This window comes from Ooceraea biroi, chromosome 8 (genome assembly GCF_003672135.1).
Source record: "Ooceraea biroi isolate clonal line C1 chromosome 8, Obir_v5.4, whole genome shotgun sequence".
Classification (NCBI taxonomy): domain Eukaryota; kingdom Metazoa; phylum Arthropoda; class Insecta; order Hymenoptera; family Formicidae; genus Ooceraea; species Ooceraea biroi.
In genome coordinates, this window is record NC_039513.1 from 4,241,171 (window position 1) to 4,257,214 (window position 16,044).

The window sequence follows — 16,044 nt, forward strand, 5'->3', positions numbered from 1 at the left end:
CGAAGCAATACATTTTTAATTCAAGAAAACGCGGTGTAGGTTGCTCGCGATCACACACCACCAACCTTTCTCTCCCATTTTTTCCTGGCGGTGGGGCTGCTCGGTTCGGAGCTCGGCTTCTTCCTGTCGAGAATCTTGGCGATGCTGTCATTCTGTGCTGGCTTGAATTTGCCGCATGCGCTATCGGTGATGCTAGGCCGCACGTCTTCTAACGAGGGCAGTTCCAGGCAGCTGGAAAACAAGTCGCCAAGGATCTTCTTGACGCCACCCAGCGCGTGGAACGGATTTGCCGTCATCGGTCTGTAATGTGGGTCCCTTCGACTGGCGAGCTCGGCTACTCGCCTGGCGGAGTGACACCGCGCTTTGTCCGAGGGTGTCGCATTGTCGCAGCCTCTTGCATCTGCCGATTGGCTTCTAAGTTTCGCGGTGCGCCGCTTCGTCGTTCGCCCCTCACGCGCGATCTCGTCCATACTGGACATCAGTGTCGGATCGACGGCCGATTGTCGTTTACCAATGTTGCTCTTCAGCTCCTCCTCGCAGGCCGCTATCATCGTTTCCAGGCTGGCCGTGATTTCCGGAAAAGTTGGCCTAGACTTAGGTTCATACTGCAAACAAACGTTCGTTCTTCACAGCACCGTTTACCATTCACGAGTCCATTAGAGGCGAGCAATCCGTGAAATGATAGCAAGTAATTTCAGGATTAATGAATCGTGAAATTCGATTAAATCGGAAAATAACAAAGTTCAACAGACGTCTGTGGTATAGCGCGTGCTACGTTTAGCGCGTATCGTGATACTCTCATTTCAAGCGGTTACATTAATCTCCTCCAACTATTCGCACCGGATCCGCGTTGCATGTCTTTACAGTTAGAGACGATCATCATCATCATTATTATTATCATCATCGTCGTCATTATCATCATCATACTTACTGTACAGCAGTTGAAGGCAAGCTGGAGGAAGGCGGGCGGCGGATCGGCGGCCGCGCAGATCTCCGCCACGGCCAGGTAATCGAGGCCAAAGTTATCTGAGCGTGGCAGAACGTCCGGATCCGCTGGCACCCGGCCGATCAGCTCACACACGACGATGCCGAATGAGAAAACGTCGGACCTGTGATCGTACCACTGGCCCTTCAGGCACTCGGGCGACATCCAGTATGGACTGCCGACAGTGCTGAGCCGATAGCCCGAGCTGGGATCGGGTATCTTGGCGGCCAATCCGAAATCGCCCACCACTGCGGTCATCTCGTTGCTGCACTCGTCTCTCTTGATCAGCACGTTTTTCGAGGTGAGATCGCGATGGAAGAGACCACGGCTGTGTAGGTAGGCCATGCCGCGGGCCACATCCTTGGCAAGGTTCATCCGGACGAGATGCGGTAGCGGCGTGTGCCGCGACATGATCAGCTGCTCCAAGCTGCCACCGTTAATGTACTCCGTTAACGCATGCAGTTGACCCTCGTGTACGCACACTCCCATGAACCTGAGAAAAATAGAAGATTTATATTCGAGTGAGCAGACTGGAGTTAGTTTCCGTTTAGTCTAACGACAATATTTATTTAAAAAAGTGCGCAGAAAGGTACAATGTTTCCAAAGGTGGAGCTTACATTTCTACGTCATAAATTATATCGCATATCAATGAGTGTTATAGGACAAGTACATAATAACATTTTAATAAATGTTTGTTTTGTTTAAAATTTCAATAAGAATCTGTAATATTCTATCTAGATAGTTGTGAAAATAAAAAAGAAGATAAGAAAAATTTTAATATATTATATGTTTCTCTCTGTATTTTCTCTGGCAGAAAAAAAACATCGATTTTTCGTTCAGTATAATAGACGAAATCTATATTTACGTTCAAGTAAATATAATGCTAACAATATGTGAAAAAGTGAAACAGAGAAAGAAATAAATTATGCACATGCAAACTCATCGCAAAATTATGTAAATTCAGACTGTTAAAGGTTTAGATATAACAATGCAATAACAGACTCAAAATGGTTAGTACAAGATAGAGTAACATTTGTCGCGCTACGTTCACGCAAACTCGAGCAGAATTCAGAACTTATCGCCTTTATCAATTCAGCGATTTCCAGGTGAGATTAGATATCGCGAAGGTGAACAAAGGAAGTATAGGGCAGAGTTGAGAACGTTTGTACTAATGTTACGTGTTGTAATAATGTTATTTTAATGTCACATATTTTCTTCTGTTCATGTTGACTCAAAAGAATAGTTAATAAATCAAAGCAATGTGCTGTGCATATGCAAAAACAATATTTAAATAAATAAAAAATATATGTATATGTACATTTAATTATAATCTGAAATTAATAGAAATTATTCTGAGATTACTAAAAAAAATAATATTATACCGACGATAAGTGGATTCAAAAGAAAGATGGAGAGAAAGTCAGATATATACAAGTTAAATAGAGTAAAATAGAGAGAAATATATTTATGGATATATTATTATTCAATATTATTCATAATGCATTATTCATTGCATAATGATAGCGAATGTAAATGTCCTATATGTTAAAGATGATTCAAAAGTCCAGACATCTTTGGCACGTGCATCGTAATTTAATCGTTGCAACATTATCGACATTACCTTCACAGTCGTCACATTATACGAGACTGAGCCTTGAAAAATTATAAGCTTGTTTCGCGGGAACATCACGCTCTTGTTTATCAGAAAATATCTTTGTGTAAAGCAATTAATATTATTAAATACTGAGACATTATGTGACGATAAGAATTGATAGTTTCCTTGAATTGCAACTCTCAATGACAATCTGTAAAGATATTTTCGTTAATCTCACTGCCTACATTTGTTCATTAATGTATAAGTAGAATATAACTAGAAAATGTAGGAATATAAGTGCAAGAGCTGTTATAATAAAACAAAGATAATTATTTTTTATTTGATATCATTATAAATCACAATTAACTTTCTATACTATCAAAGCACAATGTAACAAAAACTAATATCATAGATCGTTATGATTTTTCAGTTGTTATTTTGCGCACAGTTGTATACACAGATCCAAAAATCAGGATATGTACGAAAAAAGAATCATACATTACGGTAAAATAACGTGATCGCATCGTGAAAATTACTTCGCCTGCTTTTCTCTTGTACAGGCACGGCTTAATCGGCGAGTGCACTTCGCGTTATCGCAGGATAAGAGGAAGATCCTGCATAAATGATGACTTGAGAAAGAGAGAAGTTCGTGCGTTACGCCGTGTCGTCCCGATTTCGAGGCGTTTCTCGCTGTCGACACGGCGTTTCTCCCACGAGCGGCAGAAAAAAAAAACACGACGAACAACGCGAGCGAAAGAGAAATTTCCGGCGGAGAATTTTTCCCGGGTAAAATACAGGCGATGTACACACATGATGCTCCAGATTCATTTTTGCCGATCAGATAAGAGGAGAAATTGTCGCTCTCTTCGCGCTTCCCGGGGCTTGTCGTTCGCGCGATTGATACGCGGTAGAGGCATTAATTATACGTCACGTTGGGGATTTCTTTGTGAATAGGCGTTTAGCATAACGCGTAACGAGAACCACGACAAGGGGTATCTCCAAAGGATGAAACATTTGTAAGAGTGAAAGCCAAAATGGTAATGCAAACGAGAACATGCATCAACAGTATGAATAAAATAAGAGTGTGTACATACATATGAAGCTCATGAATAAAATAGAAGCGATTCATTCGTGAGATAATGAAATATCGCGACTTCTTCATAAATAAATTCCATTTCGCTTTCCGCATTTGTCTTACGTGTTGCGTTAGTTTTTACCGATTTAGCGAGGTAATATTTGATTGTATATCGATACATATTCTGATTTTGTACAAAGTATTATATTTTGATTCGGATTATAATGCACATGCATATAGAAGTCGCAAATGTATGTAAATAAATTGAAGACCTGACGTTAAATGCATAGAAGCAGATAGTGCTTGACAGATAGAGCTGGCCAAGTTGCGTCATTACCCACTCGCGAATAGAAGATGTCAGCGATGTCTTCTCTTTCATATGATTAGATGAATTTATTCTTCGCGAGCCAAATATTACGTGAATAGTCAAGCGTAACGAGCATCGCGAATCGATTGAAAGCGTCTTCAGACGCGAGAATTATGTGGAATTCGAAGACGCCGGATATTTTTGGATAGTGTCCGGTTGTTTTCATTCAGCAGTTCTCTTCTCATGAGAGGAAGGATGACTCTCTAGCTCGTTCAAACTTTAGGATGCTGTGTGAATGACACTACAGTATATTCAACAAGCGCTGAATATTTGATATTGATATTGATCGTGATGCTACATTATGCAATGCTTTCCGCTAGATTCTAGCATCAGAGGACTATTATAATATATTATTAAATCGTTATGCAATAATAATTGCTGATGATACTATAATATTAATATGTGTCTTATTAATTTATATATAAAACTAGCTACTCTTAGCAAATGTCGAAACACAATTTTAGCTTCAAACAAATTTGACAAGTTAAATTATGTATCAAAGTTCTTAACAGTTTTGCACAACTGAGACGCAGAAGTATAATTGGAATAAAGAATAGATACAGAATGTATATCCAATAATAGAATAGATAATAATAGAATATAAATATGTTCGATTTGCGTTAGAACGCAAATCGGACATATATATATTAATGTCATATGAGTAACGTCCATCTAAAAATATCGATACTTCCTTTTGGACACAGCGTCGACACTTCCCGTTGACGCATCAGCTTAGATACAATATTGTCTCATATAGAGCAACCCTAGTTACGACACAGCGGCCGATGCGTGTGTAATGATACGGCAAATGCCGCGAGTAAAAATGATAACTATTTCTGCGGCTGAGTCAGCCAGTCGCGAAGCGGAGAATCCTGAGAGGACCCGCAGTTTTCGCGGAGGCCTTCGCCGAGGGAAATGCCAGAAATAAGATCCGCTAGGTCCGCCACGGGTAAACACCGTATCCGAAAATCTGGGCCAAGCCGTTTATATCGTCGGAATGCGTTGTCGTCGCGGCGCGCCGCGACGCGCAGCGTCTCGTCGCTAACACGCGGCGAGTTATGTCATAATCCAGAAGCATTGTGCGGGAAACAGACAACTTCAGAAGAAAACATGAGAATCTCATCTCTAGATCTCAAATTTTCCATCTACTATACGAATTTATTTTTACTTTGCAACAGATTTTGCGCGATTACTATTCGCGAAGACGCAGCTTTGAGTTTCAGATCTGGTGGAAAGTAAACACTTCAAATTATGAGGACGTATGAAAACTGCCAAGCCAATTTCTGTTAATAGATATAGTTGGATAACAATTTTCAAAGCGTGTATCATTGAAAAGAATATCCTTTCAATGATAAAATTTCAAAGTTGTTAATTGACAATAGAATAATATTTTAACTGTGCAATTTAAAACAGATTTTACTTTAACGAACTTTACTTAAGGCTTAATGTAACATTCATCAACATTATTGTACAACGATATCAAACATAGCGAAAGATGATAACTCGTTTAAACATAAAACTGAAATAACAGGTATAATAACTATTGTGCCGTACTCAATCCAGTATTTATCTACACATCTTATTCCATATCTATGAATTACGTGGCGGAAGATGTTGCACCGCGCGCATTATGCATCCTGCAGTTTAGATACTCTCTGGTATGCGGCTAGCAGGAATTTTTGCAACGGCTGCAACGCGTCGAGTTAACCGCTGTTACCGCTAGGCGATGTATTATGTCGTAATTCGTAACGAGTGTAGTTAAAGCGTAATACCGTTTTTTCTAATCTTTTACTCATTTCAGCGATCTGCCGAGCAAGAGGAATTTCAACGATATAATCGTCAGGCGATAAACTAAACGTACGATAACACGCTCTAACTAGAGGTACTATCGATTACACGCAACGGACTCTTTTATTATACACCTATATCGGGAACAAGTAATGTGTTTAGGCTCTGACAGGATTGTCACGTGTTTAGTTAACACGATGAAATCGCTTAATGCAGAAACCTTGTGCTAGATTTCTGGCAATATGCCGAAAAGTACTTGAGATTAATTCCTGACAAGATAAAATAAATCTGAGACGCGAGAGTTTTCCTCCAAACTGGCACAATAAATTATAGAACCCTTAATAACATATATAAAGAACGTTTATATAAGAACTTAAGATTATATAGAAGCATTTGAAGATAAACAGAGGAAAATAGTAATTTAATTAACTGTGTTCGGATTTACTCTATTCGCAATTTCTGCTCGCGTTATTGAATTAGAAAATAAAGTTGTTATTAGCATTATACGAGAGATATATCACGTATCTTTGCGAGGATTATACGAGAGATATCACATATCTGGATAGAAATGTGCGGATGCAATCTATGTACCACCTCTCATCTACAAATTTTGGTTGCGCTGAAATAATTCATACGAGAGAGGCTTAACGTATCCATCCGCAATGCAAGGATTAATCGAGTGAAATAGCGGATCAGATAGAAATTTCATCATCGTCATCGGCATTTCGAATTCGGCATATACAGCTGAGCGATTTTCCTCGATCGACTGACAGGATGAGTTTCACCGGCAAAAGTGAACCGGATTCGATTCGCGCGGACTCACCTCAGTATGTTCGGATGGCTGAGCTTGTTCATGAGCTGAACTTCCTTAAGCATGTTCGGCCTGTTCGCCGGCAGCTGATTCATTTTGAGCACCATCACCTGATTCGTCACTTTGTGAGTAACCTGAAAAAATGAAGCAAATACAGTTTTTGATATTGATAAGTATTATGAGTGGTTATTGACGTTCATATGATGTTGCTTCATACATAACCGATTGATGCCGATTTCTTGCGGCACGAATCTATTTGCGAGATCACAAACGCGAAAGCACTGCCTTTCGATTAACATTGTGCTATTATTTTTCAGATATTGCGCAAAGTTTTCATTAGGATTTGAAACAATGCTTTTGTTATGTAAATACATGCGGGATGTAAGAGAAGTTCGTAGAATGAAATAAAATTTCATTTAGAGTTTAAAATGGACTGTTTGACTCAAATAAAAATATAAAAGAAAAATAAAAATAGCACAAAATTCAGTTTAGCTTCATATGTATGTTCATATGTATATTTATGAATAATTCTCATTTAGGCATTATATGAAGACTATGATATATTCATATATTTACATGGTAATTATGGAACTTCATAAAAGCATGGTTAAATAGATGGACACATACATAATTTATCATTGCTTTCTTCATGTAAGAACGACCTTAATGCATCGAGTTAATCCTACCCTGATTATGCGAAACACTTATACATAATTTGTCATGAAATCGATACAAATACAGGATGCTTCAAATTCGTTTAATATTCAGCTGATAATTACATTTGATCATTTTGGTTAACTTTGATTGTTTATTGAAAAATTCATGTGATTAGTCTCTCAGTATAAAATTTTTTAGAAATATCTCAACAATATGATATTTTAAATACCTTAACAATTAAGCTCTAAATTAACATTGCTACTTCAAAACTAATTCGACATAAATCGACATTGTTGTCAAGATTCTTTATCATTAATACAAATATAAGGGAGGAAAGCCAATTTCTTCTTAATTAGTGCAAAAATTTAACTCCTATATTTTGAGATATCAGTTGATGATTTTGGGACATCCTGTATAATCCTAGCAAAACGTATACACAACTGCTCGAAGACTCGAAACGCCAGATGCGTTTCTCGTTGCTGTCCGGTCACAAAATGGACAGCTCGCGTCGTCCCGTTTTCACGTGGCAAGTTAGAACGCTAAAGCGATATCCTCGCGAAAGAGAAACTTATTAATGAAACCACGGCATCTGGCTGGCGTAGAATACGCTCGCAAAGGCGCCGGAGTTCGCACCGACATCGTTCAACGTCGGAAATATACGTACCGACTCGTAACTTCTTTATTAGCCTTGAAAGACGACGCGCGGTTGCTTAATGAGTGCGATCATCGTGTATAGGCTTCGCCTAGTTGATTATTACAGACTCCCCGAGGAGAGCGGTTCCACGGAAACGATCAGAACTCGATTTCAGATCGCCCTCTTCTCGCCGACGTGTACATATCGCACCGACTTTCATCACGTTGACGTGCGTTTCCTACATGTCACGAATACTGCAAGTAGGCCAGCTCGAGTTTAAAACAAACACTAATTAAGTGCATCATGTTGAGTCGAGGAACGAAAAAGCTGATCTGTTAGGGAATTAATTGAACGAATTCGTGAAAGGTCTATCGAGAAAATATCAATATTAGCTTCGTCGAACAGGATCTCTCAGCTGTCACTAAAATTTTCTACGACGGTAAAATGCGTCGTATACAGACAGCGAGAGAGTTAATCATTTTAATCAGAGTTAATCAGAGTGTTGTCAGCGGCTTTTGCACAGCCGCGACAGGCGTCAGAAAATTTTTGCGTAATGCGCAAAGGTAAGAACTCCGAGATTTCCCTCGGCGATAAGACGAAGAATTCAACGTATTCTTCAGAGAGTGGAGAACACTTCCCGGGAATCCGAGAGACGCAAGGCACCGGGAAGGTTAAGGACCACTGGATTACATCAACCCACATGACCGAATCCGGCGTCGAAAGGCGCAATGCGCTCCTTTACATTCCTCCGCTCGCGCATTTTCCCGTTCTACTCGGATTTCATCTCGGCTTTCAAAAAGAAGTCGGCCAAGATGAGACGTAAGGCGATGAAAATGGAAACGCGTCGCGGAAAACACGAGCAAGGAAAGATAGAGAGAAAGAGAGAGAGCACCACGCAACGTCGGCATCGGAGCGCGAGGGATGGAAATTTCGCGGGTTAAAAAGTCGAGAATAATATCCAAGGAGAATCTGGCCAGGGATTCCTTGGCAATGGCTGGCTCAGTTGGGTCGTGGCCAAATGCTGACGAGTACGAAAGCCGGCTTCTGAGTCCGCCGTAAACAGAACGGCTGCAAACTGCCTTTTTCTTTTTTTTTCTCGATAAAGGAGAGAAAACGAAAACAGAAAGCGCTGATGGATCTTATTTTCGTTTAAAACTGCTCGGCCGAAAAATCAAATGTGTCCACGTTGCTTTACGCTCGTTTTCACGTGCTTCCCGAAAACCTTTCACGTCGTGAAACCACGATCGTTCTTTACGAGTTTGTGTACTTTGCGCAAAATGTTCGTAGGATAACCCAAACTTAGTGAAGCATCTTTCCTTTAGAAATTTATACGTTCAGTTTCGTTGACCAACTTGAGGTAATTTGTAAAAAATTTGATGAAGAATGGTATCATTTTCAATGTACGGATAATTTTACTTGGAATATCAAAAGAATAATGGATAAAATAATTCAATTTTTAAAAACGTTTACAAAGTTATTTCCCCAAATTGTATATATCATATTATCTCAATTATAAACACGTTATATAATTAATTGTAAAATTAATAATTTCATGTATTGTAGGATCAAAATACCGGAGCTAATATATACATTACAGTGCGAAAATGTCACGTTAAATACTGTATCAGTGATCGTGATGCTGCAGTTTCGATAAATAAAAGCATTTAAAGTAAGTCGGTCGCAATCGAAACACTTCACCGATTTTCCCCGCGAGGCTAAAGGTTCGCTATTTTATCGTGGAATAAATTGTCGTTAGTCATCAAGTCGTAGACTTTCGTTTAACGTTCGGGTAAATTGCAACGAAATTACGAGGACGTAATTGATCCCACCTGAGCGCACATGCAGTAAACGAATCATCTGTAATGAGGCACGGCGCGCTTTTGCGTTTGCAAATAGCCGCTACACCTTAATTTTCATATTCGGTAGAAGCATGAAAATGAAGGCTCCAGCGTACTTATAACGCTCGATTATTTCATTTCATGTTGTTTACAAATTTACAAGTTTAAATATAAACTCTGCACTTTATTACCAGAAACTATAAATCATGATAATTAAAAAAAACTTTGAAAAATTTATAGTTTAAATAATATATTATAATACATGAAAATATGCTTACGAATTACGTATTGATAAAGCATTCCTTCGCACTTCATTTTCAAATTATAATTATTTATTTTCAGAAATTAGAAACATTCAACATGCTTTTTAGATATTTTAATGATTAATTCCTTGATAGACTCTTCCGTTGTACAGAAAATATATGCTTTTTTATATCTCAAAAATCCAGAAAGATTAAAATAATCTCCGCGGCATTTAATATTTGCAGATTTTCTTGTTCAGAACGAAACAACTTTCGCAAGCATTCGCTCGACCGCAAATGCAAATGTGCCTAATTCAGACTCGACAGTAGCTTGAAAGACCATCGGGAAATTTTGAAATTTTCTACAGGAAACGCAAAGTAGGAAGGAGAAAGCGTGGTACTAGCTCTCAAAAAGAACAAATATATCATAAAAGAGAAAGAAGAGATGTGCTTGAATGTGATGCAGGCGGGACTGGTGGGCTGTAAATATAGTCGACTGACGAAAGAATCGGACGGTACGGTCACCTGTGCTAATTCATTTGAATAATTCCCATTGTCTGGAAAGCATCGGCCTTGCGTGTTCTCTACATAGTACGCGCCATTGTGTTTACGGAGAGAAAGCACGCGCTGCAATTATATTGTAACAGCCAGTGATTAATGCCTCCTTCAGCATCGTATGCATAATGCGAAACACGTTTCGCGCCTTTTCACCCACACGCAAAGACTACCGTATAAGGGTGATCCGTACAAATAAAAAGATTGAATAAAAAAGAACAGAATGTCCATCTCGTTACTCGAAACGTTAAGCATTAATGACTGAGACGCGTCAATTTGGGCAACGAAGCAATAAACGTCCTTTTGTTCTCATTTCTATATAGAAATAGAAAAAAAGATCACATTTGTAGATACTTCGCGTGTTCTGCCTCCAAATTACAGGATAATTCTAACGATACTCGATATTGATGTATTAAAGAGACAAAGTATAGACATATTGATTACAAGTATTATTTCTTCTATCAGGAAGTTATGAAAATTATATAATCAATTAGCTTTAACTATCTTTCCTGAAAAGTCAAATTTTGCTGCATAGTGTTATCGATATTCAAACCAGCAAAGGGCTCATTTTATAGAGAGGACAGAAGAGCGAGTACTTTATCTATCAAGTAACGTTCCGGGAAGCTACGACGCAATTAAGAGCACTGAACCAATTAGCAAGTGCACTGGACTTTGTGAGCTCGAAAGCTCTCTATAAAGGCTTGCCTCATGTATTCGCAATCATCATCAACCATCGCGATCAAGCGTCTAATTAATAAATGCGCCCAATAAATGAAAAGTAAGAGTCAAAAGGGACAAAAACGGAAAAAGATTTCTTGCAAGAATATTTTCGGTTTCAAACATGTATAAATAAATGTAAAAGAAAGTATAATTTTAGTATAGGACATTATGCACGTTATTACGACATTACGAAACGTAAAATAATTTTCATTAAACGATTTATCGCATAATATTTATATAACGTTACGCACAAGTTTACATAATATTTTTTAGCAAAATTAATTATACATGGCTCGAGAGCGCGCAACAGCAACATATTCAAATTCAAGAAATCTACAAAAACACATTTATGATTTCGTAACTGGACGAAAACTGATTAAAAACACCGTGAAACCGGACGTGCGAGGGACTTTCTAGACTTAAACTTTTTCAAGTGGAAACCTACATGCCTGCTAAAGGTTAACTGCACTCACATGCAAATGCTTTCCGCGGATTAGCAGGAGACATAACGGTATGATGACATTTTTATCATATATTAACCCCGGCAATCTATCTTAGTCACAGATCAAGATGCAAGGAAATTATAAGCTGATAATTATTTTATTAAAAGTACAGAATGTTTCACACGAGAGAATCTATGTTTCTGTAAATTTGTAGTGATTTCGATATTTACAGACATCAAACAAACATTGACGCATAAAAAACTTATCTGTAGAATATTTATAATATTAAGAAATTTTTGCAAAATTCACATTTATAAAGTCCAACATTTAACATGTGACAACCTTTGTTGTAAATTAACTTTTTGCAATTATAAATATGTAAAAAATCGCGAATAATTACAACTTGATGTAGTCAGTTTGCGCGCGTTACGCAAAAGCGGGAAAAATATCTATCGAAGTGGATCTTGTTGGCTGCGGCGAAGGTCAACTGCACGCTCAACTCGATCCGCGTACAGATTCTTAATCCCGCAAACGAGAAACACGTGATCATTCACGATCTCCGTCCCACTGCAACGAATAAATGTCCAGGGAAGTGATAGTCAAGGTCACGACAAGGTGCAATGAATGAGAATTTCTCAGGCGAACGAACGAACGAACGAACGCACGATATATCGATCGATTTCTATCTCACAGCGCGTGTCTCTCGCGGACTTTCTCCTTATTTCTAAAGATCGGGCATAAAAAAGATAGCGCATACGTTAAAACGTAGCTTTTTTTCCAGGGAAAAAGTCCGACAAATGTCTCGAAGTCAGCTCCGCGAAACGGAAATTATCTTGCACCCTGATTTCCGTCTGATACGCGCGATAACAATGAGTAGAGATACGTAGATAAGCCGCACGCAATGCAAGCTACACGGATATGCGATACGCATGCCTTATTATAGTGCGAATGTTAGCGTAAAAAATGCTTTTCGTACGGTGCTGCAGATAATCGGACGATCGCTTGTCCGATTTTCGATAGCGTGTAATACCGGACGAACTCCTTTCAAATGCACGCCCAAACACTTATCCAAAACTCGCAAACGATTCTACGTTCGCGATGCGAAGTGGAAACGCGGGTATGTTTGCAAATCGAGATGGCTACATCTTAAAGTGTGGCTTTCGATTGCTTCTGAAATTACAAGTTTGCATATCAGAGATAGGGAACGGATGCGATAGAAAGGAGAAAAAGAGGAAAAGATACGGGGATGCTGGAGGGCTCACGGAAGACATGGAGACGCACGTGTGACTAACGATGAGATAATTAATATTGCCGCGATAATTGCGAGCTATCGCGTACCGATTTGCAATCTCGACAGCTAGAAAGGCAAGATTATGGAATCGCAGTGCTGGCCGAGCGTTGGTGCCCGCGAGAACTTGTCACGCGTGCACGCGCATGCGGTACCCGCGGAGAAACTTGCCGCGCGTACTTACCATTTGCATATCGAATGCTAAATAATAAATAACGATTTCACGAGGATGCGCTCTTTCCCTGTCTCCAGTCGCTATCGACTGATCAGATTAATTGAGTGACACGGATCTCGGAATCGCCACAGTTTCTCGTCGCGACGATCTGCTCTCACTGCGATTACCCGCGAGACTGAGGAATAAATAAGTAATACGTTTCTATGTAGGGATGGCTGATCTATGAATTAATACTGATTTCCGACTAGTAGATCCCTCACTTATTAATGATTAATGATCATTGATGGATTTAATTAAGCGAAAATAACTGAAAAGCTATCAGTACCTTGCAGGAAAAGTCGACAAATATAATACTTTGTCCGTACCAGCGAATTAAGTTCTGCGATTGCTTCTAACGGTTTCTCCTATAGCCACAACTTTTTCCGTGTTACTGAAAGCCACACTAAATTCCGTAAAGGTCAAGAGCCGTGATCATCCTTATGATTCTATACTCTTATTCTTGTGATTCCATGCAACCTACGTGAATCGAAAGGAAGTAATAAATTTCGCTTCTTTGTGAGTGCAGAATCGCTTTTGCAGACGGACAGGCGACTGTCTGATTGATAGAACTTACAGTTTTGTCTGCGGAAGTCTACGAGTCGACACGCACGTGTCGCGCAGGTGGGAATGGTAACGAAACGAATCGCGGGGAAGGCAAACGAGCGAACGACCGAGCGAACCTCATTAGAGAGTGTTCGTACTCCATGGCCAGCACGCCGTGACCGGCTTTCTCGTCTACTTCCAGCATATTCTCGTTCGCATGAGGGGGAAGGAAATGCCAGTGCCGCCTGCGAACTCTTGAGTCACAGGCAAGGTCGTCGTTTCCGACAAATGAGTATGCGAGAGCGAAGTGGTCCCGATCGAATTTCTCTCTCCGCTCTTGACATGTGCCGTACGCTGAAGAAAAACTTCGTTAATCATCCCTGAATTATTTACCAAGATTATGATACGCAATACGGATCATTTAAATATTTCATACTGTATCCTCTAATTAATTGCGCATCATATGATGCTATGATGAAAATGAGTTTCCGTAAGACGGAAAAATAATGCATTAAAACTTGAGGAATGCAATTACGCTTCTATTTTTTCCTTATTTTGTGTGAAACTTTCTATGTTAGTATGCACATAAAGTCTTTATAATATGTATTGTATGTATAATATGTATTGTTCACAACATATAGGAAAGTATTGTCAAATTCCGAAATTTGAGCGAAATTTAACAATAAATATGTAAAATAAATGAGGAATGAGGAATATAGATAAAACATTCGCAAAATCTGTTTTGTTTTTTGTGCATATTATAAACATTTAAAAAAATCAGGTATGATATGATAATGTAACTTTTACACCAACTTATATAACTAATAATTATTGTATTAAAAATATAGTTTTTATTCTGCATTTTTATATTTCCATATTTTTATATAAAATATGATTATAGAATATTTTGCATTAATTTTATGTTCAGATTACAATTATAATAAAAGTTAAAATATTTTACATTTATAAAATTATAATATTTTTATAAAATTTCTCATGTTTTCTACCATACTCATACCATCATTTTTTAAATTGCACTGGTGAAATTGAGAGATCATGCTTAATCCGTTCGTTACTATGTATCATGCAAGTTGCACCCAGATAAAAAAAATATTATTACGTAACGTTATTCCTTTTATGCTCATCAGAAAACTCAAATATAATATAATGTAAAAGATATAGATTTGTCTTTTACAGATTTGTTCTACATAAGAAAATAAAAAATCATTAAAAAATATTAGGCTTGTTTTCTTTCAGCTTATATTTTAATTGGTACTTATTAATCCGGTACTTTAGTTATGGTCGACGAGATATCATCATAATTAAGATATCCGGAATGCCTATCTATCATAAATCATAATTAGTAAAAGCGCAGGTTGACTTCGCAATTAATATCATCATTTCCGTGGGGCACGGGCAATGTTTGTATACTTTCCGCTCCACATGGTCTAATGAAATATATACCGCCTGTTCTTACATTAAAATGTAATTTTCAATTAACACTTGCCGATTAATTTCGTTGAAAGTTACTGCAAGACCGAAACTTGATACACTACATGCAATTGATATAGCCAGTGAAGAGTGCTCTTTGCCATGCAATATTTTAATCATAAAAATTTTCTATATGAAGTTTGTTTAATTAGAAGAAATCGAATTAGAAATTTATAAAATCTACTAAATATTATACAATTTGTGAACTTAACGCGATTATATAAAGCTAACATGTTTCGATAAAAATAATTATATAATCGATCAATCTTGTTTCTCTTAAAATTTTCCTGAGCTGTATTAAATTGATTATAAGGTGAGAAATTAGGAGAACGTAAACTATATGTGATTTTTATAGCGGTGATTATGTATAAGTGAATGTTTCAATGCTAACGGCTGAAAACGATCCGACAAATGCCACGAAAGAGGCTATCAGAAAACCGTTGCTTCGACAATTTGCAATAAAATCACAATTGCTGTAATTTCAACACGACTGTACTATTTTATTTTATACGTAATCTCGTACGTGCGTAATACTTTAGTTTTAATAATCATATTTTCTAAGCACACAATCTTATCTCTTTCGAAACCAGCTAGACGACAACAAAAATCATTTTCCCAAATAAAACAAATTCATTAATCGTACTTGCATTTTGCAATAAATTCTGCTTCATTTGTTTTTCTTTTTAGTTCATACGAAACATGCGATATATTTAAAATTGCAAATATAAACGCAACGTTGAATATCCAGATTTTCCGCGCTGAGAGAACAATCAAATTACGACAAGAGATTCTAAATTCA

General features: G+C 38.1%; 1 protein-coding gene across 2 annotated transcripts in view; it reads right to left on the reverse strand.

The window, feature by feature from the left end:
* The window catches only part of LOC105285828, a 33,487-nt gene that overhangs the window by 3,823 nt on the left and 13,620 nt on the right, over positions 1-16,044 (reverse strand). For both annotated transcript variants that reach the window (XM_011350333.3, XM_011350332.3), the window contains exons 3-5: positions 6,633-6,754; positions 932-1,478; positions 66-605 (exon numbers count right to left, since the gene is read on the reverse strand). In XM_011350333.3, the coding sequence (XP_011348635.1) occupies positions 66-605; positions 932-1,478; positions 6,633-6,754 (1,209 nt within the window). The remainder of the gene's footprint in view (positions 1-65; positions 606-931; positions 1,479-6,632; positions 6,755-16,044) is intronic.